This window comes from Caretta caretta, chromosome 13 (genome assembly GCF_965140235.1).
Source record: "Caretta caretta isolate rCarCar2 chromosome 13, rCarCar1.hap1, whole genome shotgun sequence".
NCBI lineage: Eukaryota > Metazoa > Chordata > Testudines > Cheloniidae > Caretta > Caretta caretta.
This window is the reverse complement of record NC_134218.1, coordinates 23,240,185-23,264,083: the sequence shown is the minus strand read 5'-3', so window position 1 is coordinate 23,264,083 and position 23,899 is coordinate 23,240,185. Positions and strand designations below refer to the sequence as shown.

Here is a 23,899-nt window from a genome sequence, read left to right as displayed (position 1 = left end):
TTGTGCAGTTTGCCACATGTTTTATTTAGAATTTAGCAACCAGAGAAGTCCCAGGAAATGTAATAGCTGTTTTTTATAAATGTCTTAAGAGAAGACAACATACACAAGACATGCTGCATCAATAGCATAGGTTAATACAATAATTATGCAGTCCTTTCATGTACTTCTATGCAGGGCAACTTATTTACAGAACTTCTCTAGGAAAAACAAAGGTTCTTTCAAACTCTGTGAATGCTTTGATTGCTGAACAATGATACAGCTTGTGTGTGGTTGTGATCTGCTGCCCTTTTAAAGATTTGTCAAGAACTTACTGAGCTCAATGCAATAGTCCGTGTCCCTTCTGCTTATAATGTGTCTATCAGGTATTCCCTTAGGACACAAATTAGTGGCTCCCCCCATTTTCATCAGCCCTACAGTCCCTGCACCTAGTAGAGGCAATTTAAATTTCTGAGCACAAATGTACCCTTTTGGGGCACAACCTGATATCATATGCACAAGATGCTAAGTGCTTAAAAAGAATGCACCAGGAACACTGGGCACGAATGGAGAAGTCTTGTGCCCAGTGTCTCTATATATTGTGCAGCAATGAACCCATTAGCAATCTAAGGTAGGTTTGTTCCATTTCTCAAAAGCTGAGAACTGAAAAATCTGCTCATCTCCAACATTTGGGGTCTTACAAGTTAGAGACCAGAAAAACAATGGGCTGATTGAAATATGACCCGTTATTTTCTATGTCATTGGGAGCGTAATGGTGCTTGAACAATCAACTGACATTCATTGCCTTAAGTGTTTGAAATGAGAGGTTGGTCCTGGCAAAAGGTGTCCGCTCAACTAACAGTACTTGGTCTATTGATATTATCCACATGGAAGCCAGTTGTGGGGTGGGGGTGTGTGTGTATATGCTAATCCACTAGAATCTAGATTAAAAGAAAAAAAACAAAGGAACACATAGTCAAGATTAGAGAATTTCTATGCCTCTGTTCCACACTAACTGCTCTCAAGGACATTGTATAGGTTACTGCTCGTGGCAACATCCCCACTTGTTTTATTTGCACACCAATGTAGTTCTCCACTTTGGAACCACCATGCATATTGCTGCATCACTTTACTTCAGTTTTCTCATATCTCCTCCCAGTGAATGAAGCAGACAGCCCTCTGATTTCTAGTCTCAGGGAGTCCAAGATTTTCACAACCTTTCCTCTCAGTAGGGTGAAAAGCTGAGCTGTGCAGATAACCAGCGATGATGGCAGCAGCTGAATCATCACGACATTGGAGATCTCAAGCAATTGGCAGCCAAAGTTCCAGATGAGAGAGAGAAGCAGGGTGCACAGTAGCTAACAGGAAAAAGGGGGAAAGAGATTTTTCTTGGTGAAGATAATCTTTAAACTGATGGCATTTCAGGTGTAAGACCACAATGAGCATCTGGTTCTCCCCCCACGTTTCCCCAGCTCACCTGGCACACAGCAAGGAACTGCTCTAAATCACATAAAAAGGAACTGATCTAAATCCCGAGTCCCCAAGCTACTCCGCATGGACAGCTACTCTCCCCTGCAGAGCCCCACTGAAGTCACTGGCTATCTAACTCCAGGATCAACACACAAAAGGTGAGATCAACAGAAGATTTATATTCCGTGTGTACTTTATAACAGGCTTTTATAGCATTTGAAAGATATTTCCTACTTTAGTGACATGCCAAGACCCCACAGCAGTGGATGATGTCATAAATACTTAGAGAACAAGTAGCACTGCATTCTGTGCTCTAAGTTAGATGCTTGGGACTTCAATATCAGCAAGGAAATTTGAGAATCCAGAATTCAGGTCTGGTCAAGTAAGTGAAGAGGGCAAAATAATTTTTGAAGGAAGAGCCTGTATCTGTAGTTTTTAGTCTTACACATATTCCATTATTTGGAGTCTAGAACAGCTTTAAAAATTATATTATCAATACATTCAAAAGTTACATGCTGACATGTTATATCAAAGGGAGTTTGTATACACAGTAGAGTGCAGCCTTTTAGCTGAATCAGATCATTGAGAAAATGAAAGCTACTGCTGAGGTGCTGTGTCTGCCTTTTGAACTAGAGTAGCTTTGCAATGGTTAGGATTTTGTTTAATATATAAAGGCACTCGTGTGTCCTTACATAGCACCTTTAACTACTACCCAGAACAGGAACCATTGAAATGGAAAAGAGTTTAGTATGGGACAGACACAAATAAATTTGTTTTTTTCTGCCCTGCTGATTAAACAATCAGAATCTGAGTTTGGTTGAGGTGGTGGGGAGAAAGAGACAGGCATGAGACACACACACATAAACAGCCCTCACATAAAGAGCTGGTATGGCCGGTCCACTCACCATTATGATATTATACAGGGCATTCTTCTCAAAGCGACATAGCCTTGTCCCCTGAGCCCATGACAGACTGTCCGAGATTGCAGTAAAGAGACCTTTTGTTTGGACTCTTGGTTTTGAACTCAGATAAGCCGGCTTGGGCCCCTTAGGGGCCTTCATCCACATCTCCTTTTGGAACTCCATAGCAGGCATCTCACTCCAGCTTTTATTCCCTGTGGACTCATTCTCAGATTTAGGGTCTGCATTGTCATCAGACTGATCAGAAGATGGCTTCTTTATTTCTTTGGCACGGGGCACTTGGGCTGAAAATAATTTTTTTAAGTTAAATGTAAAGTAACTGTATGGGGTTGGGATTAGGGAAAAAGGAGAACAGAAGTGTTAAGTATTAGGGTACAGCAGCTGCATTTAAAGTATGGCTCTACTGTGAAAAATTACTCTAGAAAGTTGCATTGTGGGATTCCACCTGTATTGTGTCATAGTGATTTTTATTTCAAATGTGTTCAGGTTACAAGTTAGAGATTTGTTTTCCCTCTCTACCTGCTAGTCCTATAAGCTCAACTTGGGGTCTGAGAGTCAAGTGTGGTTCCTTACCTCTAGCATATCACCACCCATAGTTGAGGTTTTGGAAGCCAACTGAGGCTCTCATACACTTGTACATTACTATGAGACTGAACAACTGTAACCCACTAGAGTTTAGTGAGCAATTCTCTTGAGGTGGGGGGGGGGGAGGGATAGCTCAGTGGTTTGAGCACTGGCCTGCTAAACCCAGGGTGAGGTCCCTTCCAACCCTGATATTCTATGATTCTAAGAAGAGTAGAATCCATCTCACTCCCCCGCAGTTGTGCTGGCTCCAAAGTTAACTGCCGTAAAATAATACGAAATATTTCACACGATGCTAGTTAAGCTGATATGACTGAATAGACCAGGTAGGGACTAAGCAGGGTCATTTTACATAGCCCATCGACTTACCTTACTCTTCTCATCGGGGGTAGAGTACAGGGGTCGACTGGAGAGCGGTTTGCTATTGATTGGCGGATCTTCACTATACCCGCTAAATCGACTACCAGTGGATGGATCTCAGAGCGTCGATCCCGGCTGTGGTGTAGACCTGCCCTGAGATTTATACTAGTGGAGTAGCTTCACCAATGTAGCTATACCAGTGCAACCCACTAGATGCATTGTACCAGTGTAAACTGTCACTTGCCCTGGGACAGCTTATGCATACCCACACCTCCACACAGAATAATCTGAAATGGCAATGAACTAAATATGTATGTACAGCCATATCCAGATCATTATATAAATACACATATATGCACACAGGTAGGCCATGCCCTCAGAAACATTTCCATTCCACTCAGGTAACTTTGTGCTACCATCACCCCCACAGTTCAGTTATATTATCCATAACAATAAGCTTCAGGGCACATGTAGTAGGTACTTTACGTACATGGTAACCAGTGGGCACTGAAATATGGTTGTTACCTGCCCTCGTTTGATCAAGACAATACCAGTTGTAGTCTTTGTCCCAGAGCAATCTAGCAATGGGATCCAAAAGTCCCCATGTTCCTCCCTCAGCAAATCTGTATCTACAGGACAATAAAGTGGTGAATCTTAGTTTCTGCAAAGGGGGACTCCAAGTCAAAATGTAACATGTGGGTGTCTGTGCACGCATAGGAGAGGATAAAGGATGGTTGGGGACTATCATCCTGCTTAGCTACCAGTACTTGTCATTCTGCTGCTGCCACACAGTTCAGTAAAGTCCATTCTCACTACTCCCACGGAACCCACTCCAGGACTGGGCCTTACAGAATTGAAAGAAAAGCAAATTGCATCAATTTGAGCTGAAGACATATTTTACATTAGACTTTATTCTCTTTGAAGGCAGTGCCTTCAAAGGAGAAACACTGTTCCTGAGCCTAGAATTGATTCCTGTGCTCTAAGCCAGGTCAATTACACTGCAAGGTTAGAACTAACAATGCCTCATCCCTTCAGGGACATCAGCAAGCCTGTTGTTAGCTGCTGATGTATGAGAAGGCGGAGAAATGCCAAGGGGGGAATCACAAAGAGAACGAAAACACATCAATAAATGAAAACAAACACGTTTCTCCCTTGCAAAAGCTTCCTTTCAGTCCCTGTACTATTTGACAAGGCGTCAGTGCTGGCACTCAGAAACAATATCATAAGTGACTGAGGAGAAGAGCAAATACCCACTTACGAGATAACTCAATAATATTTGAGGTTTCACCACAAAAAAAAAGGGGGGGGGAGCTTTATTTAAAATCCACAAAACATTCTTCCACAACTCTCTTAAGTTAAATGGTTGCTTTTCAAAGAACGATTAACAAAGAGAATCCACCATTAATAACAGGTCCTTCTAGCTAGACATTCTTAACTGATTAAACATCATATATTGAGCTTGATTTTCCACATACAACCTGCTGCACTGAGAAAGCCTTTAGTTTCTTTAGGAGGCAAGCTGCATTAGCCTAAAAATAGCTAGCAGAGTGCTGTAAAAGGAAAGCTAATACTTAAAGCCTTTGTACAAAAACATTGATCTATCTGATAGTAAAACTTACCTTCATTGAGTAAAAGGTGAAGCCAGATAATCAGTAGGATCAACAACAACCCAAATGGCAAACAAAACCAAAAAAAGAGAAGAGGAAAGGTCAAATCGTTCACCAAAGGAACCAGAGGATACCTCATAGCTAGTTTCAGGGCAAGCTAAACTGGTTGCTTACTCTGCTTCAGTAGCTACCTTTTGGTAGCATCACAGTGTGTGTCACAAAAAGACTATGCTGTCATTCTCAGCTTAGCTAGTATGAAGGACAACCCGTAGCCCACTGAGGAAGGAAACAAAAAGGATTAAGGGCAGGATGAAAAAAATAAACTGGAAAGAATCTGGTTTAATTGCCCCTCCTTATATTTGCAATTAGAAGATAGCCATAAATTATGAGCCCTCCAAAGCCTATAAAAATATAATAAACAGTACTTCCATGCCTACTGTAAAAAAATAGATGACAAGGCACTTTAATATTTGTCAAAAACAAGGTGACTAGCACACCTTCCAAGGAAAGAAATGACTGCAATCAGGATCAAACCTACAGAGATGGTTAAAGAAGAAACTTATATTTAGTGAAAAGTTCTTATGTCAGGCTCTCACAATTGAGATAAGCAATAAGCAATTTTCAGAGAAATGATAGATAGATAGATAGTATAACCATCTCAGTATGTTTGAATCCCTTTGTGATTCTTTTCTTTCCTTGACAAGTATATTAGTAACTCTTTATCTATTCTTTTTTCCCCTTTTTTTCCTTTTAAGAAAGGTAAAATATTCCTTTTTATAGGAATTGTGGGTTTTAACTTATTTCTCATCACAAGGGAGTTTGGCAGTGATTAGAGCAGGAACACTAGGAAAAAGTCCGCGCTCCCTCATTGACCTATGGTGCAACTGTGGAAAAATCACTTAACTTCTCTCTGTGTGTTTCTCCATCAGTCAGATAAAACCATTACTAACCACTCATCTCAGGGAGTTTGTGTTGCTTAATTGTTTGTATAGCACTTGGAAAAAAATGTCAGATGAAGGGGGGTATATAAGTGCACATTACTAATGTTTGCATGCTTTTAATTTTCTTGTTTGTGTATACATTTGTTTTCTATAATATTCAAAACCTTTTGAATTTTTTATCCCAAGTTCTCCAGGTGCTTTGTAAATTCTAATTAATTAACCCTGACAGCACACATGTGAGCAAGGGAAGTCTTGTTATTCCTACTTTGTAGCCTGGGTAAACAAAGAAATCAGTGGGCCGTGTTTCAAAGAGGCTGAGTATCTGCAGCTTCCATTGACTTTCGTGAGCTGTAGCTCACGAAAGCTCATGCTCAAATAAATTGGTTAGTCTCTAAGGTGCCACAAGTACTCCTTTTCTTTTTGCGAATACAGACTAACACGGCTGTTCCTCTGAAACATGGGAATTGTAGGGACTCAGCATTTCTGAAAATCAGGCTCTTAGTGAGTTGCCTAAGGCTAGATAGCCAGTCAGCGGTAGAGGGGGAACAAAACCCAACACTACTGACTCAGGTCTCTTGCTCTAACTAGACAATGCTTCTCTTAGGCACAGGTATACTAAAAATTTAGTTAAATATTTCTAAAGGAAAACTGTACAATTAAGGCTTTGAGATAAAGTATTTAAAAGGTTTAACTGCCATAATTTTTAGCTGGAAGGCTTTAAGGGGAAAGCATAGTCGGAAAAGTCTCCGCTCTGCTCCTAAGCATCATGAGTTGCGAAACTGAGGGGTGGCAAAGCTTGGCTTATAAACCAGTTTTACCAGGTGTGGGGTTTTTTTTTTTGCTGAATCGCTGCTTCTTGTAGAAGCTCTTTCTTTATATAATTCTTCAAGAAAGTACTCATCCTTAGCATTAACCTTCTTGGAAAGCTGCCTAAAGTGACTTATAGTTTAGCCACTACATTTTAGATCCCTTTGATACGCAAAATCTTCCAGTTTGTCACATTTATTCTCTGAAGTGCTAGACACGCTAACATGACATCAGGGATTATACCATTCAAAAACCGGTAGGAGAACACTTCAACCCCCTCTGGCCGCTCAGTAACAGATTTAAAGGTGGCAATTTTGCAACAGAAAAGCTTCAAAAATAGATTCCAATGAGAAACTGCTGAGCTTGAATTAATATGCAAAGTAGATACCATTAACCTGGGGAGTTTTGAATAGAGAGTGGGAGTGGCTGGGTCATCACACATATTGAATCTATTTCCCCATGTTAAGTATCCTCACACCTTCTTGTCAACTGTCTAAATGGGCCATCTTGATTATCACTACAAGAGTTTTTTTCTCCTGCTGATAATAGCTCATCTTAATTAATTAGCCTCTTACTCCACCTTTTCATGTTTTCTGTGTATATCTATCTATATATCTTCTTACTAAATGTTCCATTCTAGGCATCTGATGAAGTGGACTGTAGCCCACGAAAGCTTATGCTCAAATAATTTGTTAGTCTTTAAAGTGCCACAAGTACTCCTGTTCTTTCTGCCGATACAGACTAACAGGGCTGCTACCCTGAAAGGATAGAACCATGTGAGGTTCACCTGAGAAGCAAGAAAGAACCAGATCAAACAGAAGTGAAACTGACGCGTCTGTTTTCACCTAGTGCTAGCAATACAGAAATGATAAAAAGTCAAATTTGATTTTAAAACTTTATGCATCGGAAAAAGAAAAGGAGGACTTGTGGCCCCTTAGAGACTGTAGCTCACAAAAGCTTATGCTCCAATAAATTAGTTAGTCTCTAAGGGGCCACAAGTCCTCCTTTTCCTTTCGCGACTACAGACTAACAGGGCTGCTACTCTGAAACCTACGCATCGGAAATAATCCGTTATTAGTAACAGGGGGATTTTACACTAACACAATCAAGACTTTTTTAAAAACAGCAGGATGGTTTTTATCTGGACAAACGTTTAAGTTCTCTCTGTTTTATGGCCTCTCGCTTCGGGAGTGCTAGCAGCCGGTTGTCCCGCATGCGCTGCAAGCTGGACGAATGCAGAGGCGGCCACAGGCAAAGCAGTTAAGCCTTCGCGGAGGTTGTCCGCAGACAGCAGCTGCCCACGCCGAGGCCCGTTTCACCCGCCCCGCTGCACCCTGAGCTCCGCCCGGCCCGGAACGCTGGTGGCGGGCTCCTGTTCCCGGCCGGAGCGGAGCGGAGCGGAGCGAGCGCGCGCGCGGCGGCCCCAGGATGGCGGCGGCGGCGGGCCTGGTGTTCCCGTTCCGCGATGCCCGCTGGCTGCCGGACCCGGTGCTGGGGCCCCGCCCGGCCGTGCGCACGCCGCAGCCCGTGCCGCTAGTGATCGATAACGGCTCGTTCCAGGCGCGGGCGGGCTGGGCCTGTCCGGACCCCGAGGTGCCCGGGGAGCCGCTGCTCAGATTCCGCTCGCTAGCGGCCCGGAGCCGGGGGGCCCGGGGCGGGGCTGGCGCCGAGACCCAGGTGGGCAACGACCTGGGCAGCCCCGAGCCGCTGCGCTGGCTCCTCCGCTCGCCCTTCGACCGCAACGTGCCCGTGCAGCTGGAGCTGCAGGAGCTGCTGTTCGACCACATCTTCCAGCGCCTGGGCGTCTCCTCGCAGGTGCCGCCCGGGGGCAGGGTCGGGACCGGGGGGACCGAGGAGGGATCTGGAACCTGGGCCGCGGGGAAGAGCAGGGACGGGGGGCGCTAGCCCCGGGGAAGGACCAGGTGAAACCCAGCGGGGAATGGGGGGGGAGTCTGAGCAGAGGGGTGAGGGGCATGGCTGGGGACGGTTGTGGGAAGGAGGATCCAGGAGGAGCAGAAGTGGAGAAAGGTTTCTGGTCACACTGTTTGGGAAGGCGGGCGGGGGAGGTAGACCGACACTGGGTATTGACTGGGGGGTCGGGATGGGAAGGGTGAAGAGCTTGGGGTGGGACAGAGTTTGTGGCTGAGCAATAACGGAGGGAAATGGGGGCGTTCTCAGGTAAAGCTACTGGTGGGATGAGACGGCCGAGGTACAGAACAGAGTATGTGTTACGGTAGGAAATCCCAAAGGCGCTTCTAGTTTTCTCTTTAGGGGGCTGTGTTCTGATTGTGCCCAGTGTCTTGGGTTCTGGGTTGTAAAACGAAGCTGTCCAGTCCGTCCTGCACTGAGAACTGCACCGGGAGTGGGGCGTTGACTTCTAGGAGGCTCTGCAGAGTTCTTGTTGCAGGACCTTGGTTGAGAACAAGTTGTTTAGAGCCAGCCTTTAGCAAAGAGATTTGGGGGTTTAGCTGAGTGACCATCCCTCCTTGACCTAGTTGTCTGTCTTATATATCAGACTGTATTTTGTTTGTACAGCCCTTTACCATATTGTGTGTAAAAAAAAAAAAAAAAAAAAAAAAATCCAGCCCTTTTAAGCCTTGGGTAAAGCTTTCAAAGGAGCCTATATCCCACTCACAATTAGATTCCTAACTGCCTGAATCCATTTTGGAAATGGGAGTTGGGATCCTAAGTCACTTAGATGCATTAAAAAGCTCCCTTTTCTTCCTAAAATTAGGACCCAGCCCATTATTCTCTATTAGTTGAAGTAATGGTGGAATTTATAGGGTAGACAGGGTTCAGGTATTTTTATTACTTTGTCACTTAATCCTGACTTTTATAGTAGTCTATAAAACAATGTGTACCAATCATTGCTCCGAGCTATTGCTGGTACCCAAAAGTATTTGCATTATGCTCCTTAAGTAGGGCTGAGGGAGACTAACAAATGAAATGTACTTTCACTCTTTATCTGCATATATCTTTAATCTCTATATGCAAAATAACTAGAAATGAGAAAAGATCTGTCTGTTCAGTATGTGTTGATCACATGAACATCATAATTCTCTTATCATCTCTGTCCCATTGTTCTGCTGTAGGGTTGTGTTGACCATCCAATCGTTTTAACAGAAGCAGTGTGCAATCCTCTGTATTCGAGGCAAATGATGTCAGAGCTCCTGTTTGAATGTTACCAGGTCCCAAAGGTTTCATATGGAGTGGACAGCATGTACAGCTTCCACCACAACAGAAGGCAGGACTGGCCTTGCAACAGTCTGATAGTGTCTTCTGGTTATCAGTGCACGCACGTTTTGCCAGTCTTAGAGGGCAGGTGAGTGACGCTCTAGCACAGGTTTCCACAAAGTGACACACAGCGGCTCTTATTTTGAATACAGACTTGCAGGCAGCAGATACAACAGGTTCCCTCAGTGTGTGTTTTGCTCCAAATAGATGCTGGGACCTGAACTCTTTGCAGGCTCAAATGTATATTAAAGACAAGAAAGGATGGGTGCTGTCAACCTCCCAATAGCAAGATTTGGGCTAATATACTTGAATGCTGGGGTGAAGTGTACTCTTTGTGGAATACACACAATGCATTTCTTTATTGTTACAGTGCATAAATCCATGTTTCTAAAATAAAGGGGTAAGATAATCTTTCTACTAGTAAAATACCAGACACAGTAGAAAAGGTACATACATTGTGTTTAATGTGATTGTTTAGACAGTCTAAAAGGCTGGGTCAGACGTGTGAAGCCCTCACCTGGGCTCTGCCAAACTAATCAGACCATTGATCCATGCATTCCAGTATTCTTCCTGCAGTAAGTGGTCCTGTAGCCTATACTTGATGCTTCAGGGAAAGGCAGACTTTCTCACATGATGCACATAGCCAGTTGTGCAATGCTGTAGAGGGTAGGGAGCTTTCTCTAGCAGTCAGATTACTCCATGAAGTAGGAAAATTTGCGCTTCTATGAGCTGGCATATCTAGACATACTGTTTTTCACAAAATAGTCTAGTTCAGTGTTTCTCAACCAGGAGTACACATACCACTGGGGGTATGCAGAGGTCTTCTAGGGGGGTAGCAACTCCTTTAGATCAGTGTTTCTCAACCTGAGGGTTGCAACCCCCAGGGGGATCACAGAACGGACTTAGAGGGTCGCAAGCGTACGGCCAGCCCTAGGGGATGGCAAGCAGGGCAGTTGTCTGGGGTGCCACGTAACAGGGGCCCCCGCAAAACTAAGTTACCTGCTTCAGCTCCGGGTGGCAGGGCTCCATCTTCAGGATGGCTCATAAGTGAAAAACAGGCTCAAGTATCGCACTGAAATGTAAGTGGAATATAAATATTGTAATCAATTTCTTTTATAATTATATGGTACAAATGAGAAAGTAAGCAATTTTTCAGTAATAGTGTGCTGAGACATTTTTGTATTTTTGTCTGATTTTTGTAAGGAAGTAGTTTTTAAGGGAGGTGAAACTTGGGGTACACAAGACAAATCAGACTCCTGAAAGGGGTACAGTAGTCTGGAAAGGTTGAGAGCCACTGATCTAGTCGAGGTGACTCTGAACCTCTGGCCATGGATTCTGCAAGCTGATTGTACGCTGGGGGAAGATTAATCCACTGTGACCAAGTATTTCTTTTTGGTGTTAATTGTGTGTTATATGCTCTGTTGATAATCTCCTGCTACTCTTATATTCAAGCATTTCTTAATCAACTTTTCCCCTTTCCAGTATTTCCCCTTGCCTTTTTTTTAAAGGAGCTGAAACTAATGTGACTGTACCTGTTTTGAGTTCCATTGCTTTAGAAGTGTTGTGATCCTATGGGATTTCCAGGTCTCAGTGGGCACAAACATTTTTTGTGTCCAGTTATCTTTGATATTTTCCCTTCTGTAAAGCCAGTTCTACGCCTGTTCTGTCCCCCCGCCCCCCGACCTCCCAAAAACCCAGCAAACCAAAATGACCTGACAGTAGGGGCTTTTTGCAAACAAAAAATGAAACTTACAAAGCTTTTTGAATAGTGCCTACAGTTGATGGTGTTGGGGTTAGCAAAGGTGTTGGATCTGCTATGTATTTGCCTACTTATTTATAATCAATATTCTTTCCCTTGCGATTTAAAAGAGATGTTTTATTCTGTGAAGTTCTGGACTTCTCTAGTTTCCTTTGTCTGCCTTTTTTGTATTGCGTTAGATTGGATGCTAAAAACTGCAAACGTATCAATCTTGGCGGATGCCAGGCAGCTGTGTATCTTCAGCGCCTTCTGCAGCTGAAATACCCTGGGCATTTTGCTGCCATCACTCTCAGCCGCATGGAGGAAATACTGCATGAACACAGCTATATTGCAGAGGATTATCTAGAAGGTAAGGCTGGGTGTAAATCAAAACCACGCAATTTTAATTCAAGCTTGATCCTGTCCTCTACCTCATTGTCAGGTTGACAGGATTCTCCTTTTACTGACAGGTTTCAGAGGAACAGCCGTGTTAGTCTGTATTCGCAAAAAGAAAAGGAGTACTTGTGGCACCTTAGAGACTAACCAATTTATTTGAGCATTGAGAGCTCATTCTTAATCTTTCCCTGTTTGCTGTAGAGGATCTTGATCAGGTGATTCCGCAGTTTCTTTGAGAGCGTGAGGCACAAGCTGTCAGCATAGTCTGTGTGGTATGTAGATTGTAATGGATTTTTGACCTTCAAATGCTCAAATAAATTGGTTAGTCTCTAAGGTGCCACAAGTACTCCTTTCCTTTTACTGAGATTCTGACAGTCTTCATACGTTAAGCCTTCATGGCCTTCATTAGTCCAGCTTGTAGCACATATGGGACAACAGTTTCATAGCAGTCCATAAAATAGAGAAAATTTAAAGTAATGTTTATAAAGATAAAACTCGTGCTATTTTAAAAACATTTTTGTTTGTATAAAATCCTTCTGTTACTGATAACTGGGATTATTTCAAATGGGTACATATTTTAAAATCAAATTTTCCTTTTTATCATTTCTTTATTGCTAGCATTGGATGAAAATAGACCGGGGAGCTTCACTTCTGTTTCTGATCTGGTTCATTCTCTGCTTCTCATGTATCCATAATACATTTCTATCATGTTAGGGCTACTAGCATTTCAGAGAATGCATCTGATAGACTGATACACAAAATCTTCCAGAGGGGCCCTAAAATGTAGTGGCTAAGCTAGGAATCACTCTAGGCATCTTGCAAAGAAGGATACATTCAAAGGATGGGTACTTTCTAGAAGAATTTTATTTATATATTTTTGTGTTTAAAAAGTACTACTTCATGAAAAAATCCTGCACAGTAAAAGAGTCTGCAAGGGCCTGTGGAAATACAGGGAGACACGCAACCTGGGCAGAAGGACTTTAAGAATGAGTTAGGGCCCTGTTCACCACTCCTCTATTTCATGCTTTTTGCATTCTGGAGATCAGAGTGCAGCGAGACAGACTGGAAGACTCTTGATCTGAGTATGCAATCTAATGCTCTCACATTCAGTAGGTGCTACTTTGAGGGGACAGCTAACAGGGAACAATGGTTGGCTAGGCAGTAGGAAAGGGTCCCAAACTAGATTGCTGCTTCTTACCATGTTCTTTAATGTGAGAACTTCCAGAACGGGGTATGGACAAGGTAAAGTGTCAGCCTGGCAAATAGATTATTTGTGTTCAAAATATTCCCACAGAGCTGCAGAAGTGGAGGTCGCCTGAATACTACGAGAGCAACGTGCACAAGATGCAGCTGCCCTTCTCCAGCAAACTCCTCGGTAGCACGCTGACATCAGAGGAGAAGCAGGAGAGGCGGCAGCAGCAGCTACGTAGGCTCCAAGAGCTTAATGCACGCCGGCGGGAGGAGAAACTGCAGCTTGACCAAGAGAGGCTGGACAGGTTGCTCTACGTGCAGGTAGTTATAGAAGATGAGTTTGCTGTGTGTTTGGGGGTGGAGGGTCCTGCTCTCAGAGCCCTAATGACCTGGGAATGTCTCCAGAATGGCACTGTTTCACATACAGCACATTGAAGACTTAGCAGTTACCCTGTTAAGGCAGCAAGTCTGCATCACAGCAGATGGAGTTGTGTTACAGCAGCCAAGGGGAAATGTCCAGTGCCTTTCCCCTGGAATTTTCAATAGGACCATTGGCAACCATTACCTACTTAATGGTGGGATCTCTCTGCAGGAACTGCTAGAAGATGGTCAGATGGATCAGTTTCACAAAGCTTTGGTTGAACTGAACATGGACTCTGCCGAGGAACTGCAGTCATACATCCACAAGCTGAGTCTGGCCATTGAACAAACCAAACAGAAGATCCTACAGGCAGAAGTCAGCATTGAAGTGGATGTTGTGGATAGCAAACCAGAGGTACGACACTGAAGCCAGGTTACTTCTGTTACTACATGTAATGCACTCAAAATTACATATCCTGAGAGTGTCTCCGTTCCCTAGACTATTCTTGTGACTGAACGGCTCTTCCCTTTAGCAATCTGCAACTCCCTATTGATTTGACTACTGCTGCCCTGCCCCACTGCGACCCCTCTTCCCACCTGGCTACGGGTACGTCTGGAGCTGGTTTTGTCTGAAATTTACAACTCTTGCTACGTTCAGCACTCAGTATCCTCACGCATCTCTTGGATGTCTGTTTAGATTTATACTCCAATACAAAAGTCAGATCAGCCATCCTGACACTTAGTTAAACTGTACAATTATCTGGGATGAACAGGCTTCCCTGGTTCCCCCCAGAGCTGATTAGGAGGGTGGGGGAAGGAGAAAGTACCTTCATTGGGATTGGGGCAAGAACAGTCGGAGGGGCTGAATGTTTTCCTTTCCTTCTTTTTAACACATGCTCTAAGCAGCACCTATAACTTAGTATCGTTATACAATGTACCCCCATAGCACCACCTTCTCCCCTCCTACTTTGTACTCCAGGCACAGGACTCGGCCAAACTCTACCCATAAAAAATTTAAGAACAATGTACTATTCAATTTTTGAAATGTAAGTAAAAGTGTCCATCCCATATTCTCGGGACCTTCTGTGGTACCATAATTAATTTCCACAGTAATATCAACATGGACTGCTCATCCCACTCACAAATAAATGCACATCAACAGACATAATAAGAATCAGACCCCTCCAACCAGACCTAAAGTGTTGGGTCTTACACTGTGCCTAGAAGGTTAACAAATCTGGGTTATTTTGGAACAAAGGGTGGACCAAGTTCCAAAAGTTGAGGCGTGGTTACAGAGGGCACCTTGTTCTAACTCCTTAATGGTACTGAGGGTGCTCCAGCTCAAGTACCTTCGCTGATTTCTACTGCAGCAGCATGGCACAGGCACAGAAGTAGACCCAAGTGACCAAACCATTTAGGACTGTACAGGTTGAAACTACTCCAAGTAATTGGCCTGCCACCTTCTACACTAGCTTTAATTTGGGAGTGGTTTCAGGATGAAGTCCCAATTAGAGCATGTTGCAGCAATCAGATGTTGAGGTGATCAAGGCATGGAAAATTTGTGGCACAGTCCCTGCATCAAAGAGAAGAATCTCACCCTTCTCACCATGTACAGGTGAAAAAGTGATCTTGACTGTCACTGCTACCTGCCCACCCAAGACCAACCCAGGATCTATAATATAAAGATGGCACGGGTAGTGGCTGCACCTCCTCAGTTAGGGGTGCTGATAGGAGCTTCACTGATTCCTCTGGCTGACTTTTTTCCTAACCCACTAATATTCTCAGTCTTGTCCAGACTGAGTCTCAACCAGCTAGCCCTCCTCTGAGCTCCAAATTCGAGAGAGTTGGTTATTTCTTCACTACACCACACAGGTCAGACATGACAGAGATGTAGAGCTGGGTGTCATTGCCATACTGAACACTTCAGTCCATGTTTCTTCATTAAACCTGCCAACGGTGATGCTCGTTGAACAGGAAGGATGATAAAATAGACTCCTGTGATACCCTGTTTGAGAAGGCCTGGGGGGGCGGGGCCCAATTGCCCCCAAAATCTGCTCAGAAAGATTGGAGAGGAGAGCCTGTCTACCCTAAGGGAATAAAAGCCAGGATTCAGGGGTGGTTAATTACACTGTGTACCATGTGCTGTGCCTGTGGGCACATTTTCCTATCTCTTGCTACTTTCTTCCCTCTTGGGTATTTGTCTTATTTTGTCTTTTAAAAGAAGCCTAAACATTTAACAGACCTTCAGCTAACAGCATCCATCTAAAATTAACTCTTCCCAAAAACATGGGATGTCATTTAAGACTTTTGAGCAAGAGGTTTTTCTATTTAAGATTCCTCTCTTCCCATTTTAAAAAGGGAATGAGGGGATTTGTTAACATACTCAGACCATTTAAAACTTAACTTTTTTCCCTTTGTTTGCTCAGTGTTTCAAAATAGCCTGTTTGGTGTACAAGGGGCAAAGCCAAGACCTCTGCAACAAACCCCAAACCCAAATTACTGTTTGTTGTAGAAGTAAATGAGGTAATTTTAAAAGTTACCCTAAAAATCTTGCCCAGTTCTCAAGAGTAGGCTCATGGCTAAAGGTATCATTGCTCAGCGAAGAGCTTTGGAGATATGACCATCCCTGTGTCTGACAGAATGTCCTTGTGGCCTTTCTGGCACAACACACACAGACCATGCTTGTCTGAAACTAGGCAACTCCAAGACTCATGTGGCAGCTGTGTAGCCAGTAAGTGTTTATTTTCCAGACCCACACAAACAAGGTGAGGAATTGTGGTAATTATAGAACAGTTAAAATCTGGTGCATTTCCAGTTCTTCTAACTGATCTTAAAAACCTATTTAAATAAGATTTAATGTAGACTTTGGATAGGAGAGACCCTTTCTTCTAACAAGGCTAATTCAGGGGGATGGGTGGTCAGTCTGTTGAATAGGAGGCTTAATGTGTGAGTTGGCATCCTGATCAGGAGTTAAAGGGCTTTATGGAATTTATTCCGTGTGTGTGTGTATATATGTATATATATGTGTGTGTGTATATGTATATATATGTGTGTGTGTGTATATATGTGTATATATATATATAAAATAATATAATATTGTTCCCTGGTTTTGGTTTCTCTTCAGTGCCTGAGAATTTTTAATGCTTGTGTAAGTATATTGCAGAGATGAGGTTTCAGGCAGCAGGGCAGGATCAGGCTAACAGGCCATTGTTTCATCAGAATCCCAGCCAGTTATAGACTTGGCACGTCGGAGCTAAGGTCACTGAAATAACTGATCCTCTTGGTTTCTTTTTCCAGACCCTGGACCTGGACCCTTTGGGCAGTGAACAGTCCCTGGAGGATGTGGAAAGCATTCATGAGTTTGAGCCTTTGTTTGCTGAGGAACAGCCTGAAGTTGAGAAGCCAGTTACCACCGTGGAGGTTTGACTCTTTATAATCTTTCCTTGCTTCATAGGGATTGCCCTACCAGTCGAGACCAATGGTCCAGTGGGTCTACTATCCTAGCTCAATAGCAGCCAATGCTGGATGCATTGGAGAAAGGTTTCTCGTCCCCTGGAACGTTCTACTATGGAGGAAACTTCATCGCAACCACAGTTGATCAGTTATATTCTGGTGCATGAGGATTGATGGCCCTTGCGCTTTTTTGTCCTACCTAATGTAGCTGCTCATACTTATTCAAAAAGTGTGATCATACTTTGAAACTTACTGTTTGCCTCTGCAGCCACAATTAAATAATAGAGGCGTACTAGAACTTTGCATGTTTCAGCTGACTGATTTGAGACTGGTGTACAGCCAAGAAACTAAATGAAAAGACTCTGATCTTTTTTTCTCGTCACTAAGGTTTATCTTTTTTAATGGAGTAATGTTTTACATCTTGTAAGAGGCCCTTATAAACAATGGCTCGTTAGAAAGAAATATTAAATGTTTGAAAAATAGAATTGATGGTTGTCCTCTTGCGGTCAGCATGGTACGTTGCACAGATGCTTTAATTTCATTCTCCATGAAGATGTCCTTCAAGCAAGTGAGACTTGGCTGCTGGTATTGCAGCTGACTGGGCTTCTTGCTACCAGTTTAACCCTGTCCACATTAGAAACACAAACCTGTTAGCTACGGCAGTATGTCAATGTAGCTTTTGCTAGCAGGATTCTGGCATTGTTTCCTTCAACAACATAGGGAGGGATTTTTTTTTTTTCCTGAGAAATTTTAATATAAAATGAGGCTAACAGGCTGTTAGCCTACGTCAGGTGTTGGTCTATAGCACAGTTCTGCTGGCAGCTTCGTCAGAAAAAAGTCCTCGTTGACAGTGGTGAGGCAAACAGCGCTAAAGCTCTACGAACACGGCTCTGTTACCAGTGACTTTAGCCATATCTAAAAAGGGCAAACAACCTTGCTTAGCTGACTTCAACAGCAGAATCTGGCTCGGTGGCATGGATGGGGATAAACCCAGTCACAACAGGCTAGACCGCAGCTCCAGCCTATGTCTCTATTATGCACTTGTCTGCAAAAAGAAAAGGAGTACTTGTGGCACCTTAGAGACTAACCAATTTATTTGAGCATGAGCTTTCGTGAGCTACAGCTCACTTCATCAGATGTATACCGTGGAAACTGCAGCAGACTTTATATATACACAGAGAATATGAAACAATACCTCCTCCCACCCCACTGTCCTGCTGGTAATAGCTTATCTAAAGTGATCATCAGGTGGGCCATTTCCAGCACAAATCCAGGTTTTCTCACCCTCCACCTCCCCACACAAATTCACTCTCCTGCTGGTGCTAGCCCATCCAAAGTGACAACTCTTTACATAATCAAGTCGGGCTATTTCCTGCATAAATCCAGGTTCTCACACATCCCCCCCACCCCCATACACACACAAACTCACTCTCCTGCTGGTAATAGCTCATCTAAACTGACCACTGAGCTTTTACCAGCAGGAGAGTGAGTTTGTGTGTGTATGGGGGTGGGGGGGATGTGAGAAAACCTGGATTTATGCAGGAAATAGCCCGACTTGATTATGTAAAGAGTTGTCACTTTGGATGGGCTAGCACCAGCAGGAGAGTGAATTTGTGTGGGGAGGTGGAGGGTGAGAAAACCTGGATTTGTGCTGGAAATGGCCTACCTGATGATCACTTTAGATAAGCTATTACCAGCAGGACAGTGGGGTGGGAGGAGGTATTGTTTCATATTCTCTGTGTATATATAAAGTCTGCTGCAGTTTCCACAGTATGCATCTGATGAAGTGAGCTGTAGCTCACGAAAGCTCATGCTCAAATAAATTGGTTAGTCTCTAAGGTGCCACAAGTACTCCTTTTCTTTTTGCGAATACAGACTAACACGGCTGTTACTCTGGCACTTGTCTGCATTAGCCTTGTTTTTTTATATTTGACTGTTCCTGCCACTGATGGTAGCAACAGTGAGAGCACTAGTATAGACAAGGCCCCAGTGGAGATTTTAACAAAGTAACGTGACTTCTAACCTTGCTTAGGGCAGGCCTACGTGACACGGTGGCTTAAAAGTAGGGGCAACCATTAGTGCCTTGGAGCTCAAATTGTAACAGTAAGGAAAAGGTTAGTATAGATGCAGCCTGTTTGGGCTGAAGCCTGGTTTTATAACATGATTTGGCCCTGCCCACACTGGCTGGCCAAACCATATTACAACCTGGCTTGCCCAGAACTGTACTGAAAGTGTGGTTGTCAACCTCTGCCCTGTGTAGCTGGTGCCTTTGTAATCCAGTTAAGCAGCAATCTGCTGGGAAAATAGGAAACAGAAAGGGAAACGAAGCATATAGTGATTTATGGATTACAACATTGATGTTGCCTGAGGGTCCTTTCTGGTTTGTCTGTCCCTAAAATCTCAGGGCTTCCTCAAGGATCAGGAAGGGATTTCCTCCCCCGTAATCTGGGTTCTTTTTGTCTCTTTCTTCTGAAGCATCAGAGATGGCCAGAGCTGGGGCACTGGATGGGGACTACCAGTGCTCTCAGGTGGTACTGAGCATTCTCTTTCTCGGGTGCTTGGCTGGCTAGTTCTTGTTCATGTGCTCCAGGTCTAACTGATTACTATACATGACCTGATGGGGGGTAGGGGGAGGCGAGGTGGGGTTGCTATCTTCAGCCTGGGATGCAGGTCTCTTGCCAGGATAATTGGAGTATACCTCACTTAATTCCCTGCCACTGCAGAAACCTCAAATTTGGTGCACCTCAGTACATCCTATTCTCGCCCTGTGGCACATAATAGTTTTAGTCTTCTGAGGGCTGTAATACCTTGGTCTAATTTCAGTTGGAGATCAGAATAAATCATCTGGTTGTCCCTTCTGGGCTTAAATTCTATGACTCTGACACTGTAGTCCCCCAACATGATTAAAACACACTTTGGGCTTACAATGTCGATAGAACGGAACCATGATTCAACCGTATTGACTATGTTCTACAGACCTGCAAGGCTCAAGCCCTATTGCACTGTAGGAACACAGGTAAAACATGAGTTAGTCCTATCTATGCTGCCAAGTCAAACTGTGTGTGAACTGTCAGGGCACTGGTGTATTGGAATCAGATCCCGCAACATAGTAGTTAAGGAGGCATACTTTCAGGGAGGGGAAAACATAGTGGGAAAAGAGAGTTAATATTTAATGTTTTATATTTACAGCCCGTGTTTAACCTGGCAGAGTACCACCAGCTTTTTCTTGGTACAGAGAGAATCAGGGTTCCAGAAATTCTCTTCCAACCCTCTCTGATAGGAGAAGAGCAGGCGGGCATCGCAGAAACCATGCAATACGTCCTGGACAGGTGAGTTAGCAAAACTGCTTGCGCTTTGCTTTGCGGAAATGGAATTAACTCCTTTAGGCTAAACTGAAAACAGATTAAGGGCCCAATCCCACTAAAATTCATTTTGATCTGGGCATTTAACTCCCTTAAGCTCCTCTGAAAATCCTCATCTTAGTTTTGAATTTCAGCTTTCACAGTTTGGGTCAAAACAGCTGCTTGCTTGACAGCACAGGTATTCAAATCCTCTTTTCTTTTGCTGGCCTTGGACCATTGTGGATCAATTATGTGGTCTTTGTGTTCTGGACTGAATCGTTAGTGACCGAGTAACAGTCCTGTGCTAGCCTGAGTAGATACAGATGCCAACAATAGCCCCTTGTAGGAATCTGAATCATGACATTACGACCTGGAGTCGTTCAGGATTAGGATAGTCCAGGGGCTTGCAAATCAGTGTAGAGGGACACTAAGTAGATGCCCAGCCCGACCCAGAGCCCTAATTCATTTATTTTTATCAGCATTGAGTCACCCCACAAATGTAGGACCAGGAAAATAATCTAATATGAGAAGTTCTAGCCCTACATAAAGGACTGTGGATTGAAATCACTATAAACAGAATTCTGGTGATGTAGGATTCTGATTCTAACGTGGGAACCAGCAGAGGAACTGTTTTAATGACCTTGTCTGCTACCTCAGCGAACTTTTCTGGCTGTCTACAGGAAAACAAATATGAGCATCATATGTGGTATTCATGAAGCAAGGACTGTCTGCTTATGTCCAAAGAAATCTCGCTTGACGTTGAGGTGGCAGTATTCTTCTCCATAGCTATTCGCTCGTTGCAGTGAGATGCTCCCGAAGTTGAAGCATTGGTTTTCTTCCGGCAGGTATCCAAAGGAGCAACAGGCTTTACTTGTCCAGAATGTCTTCCTCACTGGTGGAAATACAATGTACCCTGGACTGAAAGCCAGAATCCAGAAGGAGCTACTTGAAATGAGGCCATTCCAGTCATCTTTTCAGGTGCGGTATTAGCTGTGAAAATGCACAAGCTCATAGTTTATTCTGTTTAAAAAAAAGCAAGACATGCATAAGAGAAGTGAGGCGAAATCTAAGTCTCTTGTATGGTTTTGTAATGACACTTGTAATTCCTTCCTACCCATCTCAAAACAACTTGCACAGCTTTTCCCACAGCCTGCCATTTCTTTTTAAATAGCAGACTGGTCTATAGACAGTATAAAATGACTGATGTAATCATAGTCTATTCGTTTAATATCTGTTGCTGTGCAATTTGATGACTCTACATAGCACTGGCCTTCATATGACTGACCAGCGCAGAAACATGGATGCAGCCATGTTTTTGGCAGTTGTAATAAGGATTACTATTGAATGCCACTCACTATCTTTCTGTATATTAACCACCTTTGGGTGGCTTTCTCCTAATCACGTAATCCCCTTATTCGCTGCTGCGCTCTGTGTAGTTCTGCTGTACATAGCTGAAGGTGAATTTGGGGCTACCAGCTTCCTCACAGCAACATAGTGCCAGCTTTTGGTGTTCCTACTTCTTTACTCTTTGATCTCTTGACATAGTCTCTTCCTTCCTCTTTTTTTCTACCCAGCAACCTCTCTTGCCCCTGCCTTCCCATCTGGCCTACCCTGCCACCCATGAGGTGACACTCCCTGTTAGTACACTACATCCAACATGCTTGCATTGCTATTCCCAGCTGCACTGTAGCCCCACACAGCTGGATGTTGGCTTTCAAGGAGTGAGAGTTAAGTGCTTGGAACACAATCAAGTAGGTTCCCAGCTATTTGATCATATTAAATGCAGGATCACGGTAGCCAATAAGTCAGGTAGAATAAGCTGGCAGTTCTTAAACTGTGTTCTGGAAAGCTGATTGGTTGCATTGTGCTGGGTTTTCTGGTTTCCTGCTGCTGATTCAAAAAAAAAACAACAAAAAACACCAAGTAAAACACTAAGCACCCTATAAGTACTTCTTTACTTTTCCTTATTAAGCAATTACTGTAGTTGCTGCACGGATGTTATGTGGTCACGTATGGAAAGGGAGGTGTCAACACAATGATCTTCCCAGTAAGATGTGGTCCATGCTGTAGAAGCCCCTGCCGTAAATTCTTCATTTTAACATTGATCTCTCTTGAATCAGTGGTGGTGCTGGGAATCTCTGAGAAAAGGGCAATGTCAGTGGAAGATGATACAGTGCAAGCTTCCCCAGTACAGCACTCCTTACTCTTCATCTGCAGTTCTTCTCTGCTATTCTAGTTCTAGGTTGCCAGACCGTTCTGCCAGTGCTCTTAACCTGTGCTGCCCCACCACTATTGTTCTAACCTTGGGCTTCCTCTTGTTCTGAATCCTCTGGTGGGATTTTTGATGTACATAATACAGAGGTCCACTAAACCCACTGGGGGTTTGTCTTCAAGAGCCAAAGAACAATACTTTGACCCCCATGACTTCCAGAGCATTAAGTGGGATTGGCTCAAACTCTTAAACGTAATGTATGGAATATTGCAGTATGTAGACTCAATTTTGTGAAGTAAGTTAAGGGGCTACTCTCTCCCGGAGTCTCTCTTGTTTTCGGGGCTCACCTTCATTGACAGACTTCTTCTTTGTGCTTTCTAGGTTCACCTTGCTTCCAATCCCATTCTGGATGCTTGGTATGGAGCTAGGGATTGGGCACTGGAATATGTGAACCATGAAGAAGGCTGGATAACCAGAAAAGATTATGAAGAAAAAGGGGGCGAATACCTCAAGGAGCACTGTGCTTCAAATGTCTGTGTCCCCATTCGCCTTCCAAAACAGGCTCCACGGACAACTGAAGCTCTAGCACCCACCAAAGTACTGGCGGCTAGTGTAGGCAATCCTTGTGACCTGGCATAGCAGAGAGAATTTGACCACACACCCAGGGTTAAAGTGATTGCATGCCAAGCAAGGGAATAGTTGCTACAATGGACTGCAGGCTGGAGCCTAGCACAGAGCATTTAGCACCTTGGGTAGCAAGTTTCTCTTGAACAATCAGGAGGGGGAGCTGTTCTTTGTCTCTAGTGCAGCAGCTGGCCTTGTCATAGCACTGTAACATGGAAGCTTTCGGCAGCTCCGTATCTGATGTTGCCTGCACAGAATATGGGACTATGCATCCATTCGATGAGGAATCGAGCAAGAGGATGAATACAGAAGATAACTATTTCAGATGAAAAACATGATCAACCTCTTGGAATTTGAGAGTTGTATTATAGAATATGTTTTATAGAATTCTTCAAATAAAAGATGATTTTTTTTACTTTTTTATGGTGCTGTTTTATTAAATGACTTGTTCTATAAGCAAGATTTATAATGTAGCAGTCCAGCAGGGGTCTCTCTTGCCCATTATAGTATGAGTGGTTTGTAAGAAAACCTGCACACTTCATTGGTATTAGAGAACAGAAAGCTGGGCTGATGCAGTGGCTTTAATCCTTGTTGGTTTGACCATCGATTCTTGTTTCCTCCTCCCACCCTCCAAATAAGTAACATTTTGAACTGGTAGCCGTAATTGGCTTTTATTAATCATTTGTT

The 23,899-nt window shown here is 43.6% G+C and overlaps 2 protein-coding genes across 2 annotated transcripts; one reads left to right on the top strand and one right to left on the bottom strand.

Annotated features, from left to right (window-relative positions):
- Positions 1–7,997, bottom strand: ADIG (adipogenin). The gene is made up of 3 exons (XM_048820610.2): positions 4,928–7,997; positions 2,352–2,650; positions 1–1,334 (listed from the first exon to the last, which is right to left on the bottom strand). Exons 1-3 carry the CDS (start codon positions 5,052–5,054, stop codon positions 1,101–1,103), a joined length of 660 nt encoding a protein of 219 aa, XP_048676567.2. The 5' UTR covers positions 5,055–7,997; the 3' UTR covers positions 1–1,100.
- Positions 7,998–8,067: 70 nt separating this feature from the next.
- Positions 8,068–23,627, top strand: ACTR5 (actin related protein 5). Its single transcript, XM_048820298.2, has 9 exons — positions 8,068–8,478; positions 9,756–9,985; positions 11,836–12,005; positions 13,326–13,543; positions 13,815–13,997; positions 16,880–17,002; positions 20,225–20,364; positions 21,222–21,354; positions 22,970–23,627. Exons 1-9 carry the CDS (start codon positions 8,092–8,094, stop codon positions 23,225–23,227), a joined length of 1,842 nt encoding a protein of 613 aa, XP_048676255.1. The 5' UTR covers positions 8,068–8,091; the 3' UTR covers positions 23,228–23,627.
- The last annotated feature ends 272 nt before the right edge of the window (positions 23,628–23,899 follow it).

Excerpts from the sequence above, each read along its gene's own strand:
- ADIG (XM_048820610.2), bottom strand. The coding sequence starts at position 5,054 with ATGAGGTATCCTCTGGTTCCTTTGGTGAACGATTTGACCTTTCCTCTT. Across the intron at positions 2,651-4,927 it reads TCACCTTTTACTCAATGAAG|CCCAAGTGCCCCGTGCCAAA; the intron begins GTAAGTTTTACT and ends AATTATTTTCAG. Across the intron at positions 1,335-2,351 it reads CCCTGTATAATATCATAATG|CTACTGTGCACCCTGCTTCT; the intron begins GTGAGTGGACCG and ends TTTTCCTGTTAG.
- ACTR5 (XM_048820298.2), top strand. The coding sequence starts at position 8,092 with ATGGCGGCGGCGGCGGGCCTGGTGTTCCCGTTCCGCGATGCCCGCTGG. Across the intron at positions 12,006-13,325 it reads TGCAGAGGATTATCTAGAAG|AGCTGCAGAAGTGGAGGTCG; the intron begins GTAAGGCTGGGT and ends ATATTCCCACAG. Across the intron at positions 17,003-20,224 it reads AGCCAGTTACCACCGTGGAG|CCCGTGTTTAACCTGGCAGA; the intron begins GTTTGACTCTTT and ends TTATATTTACAG.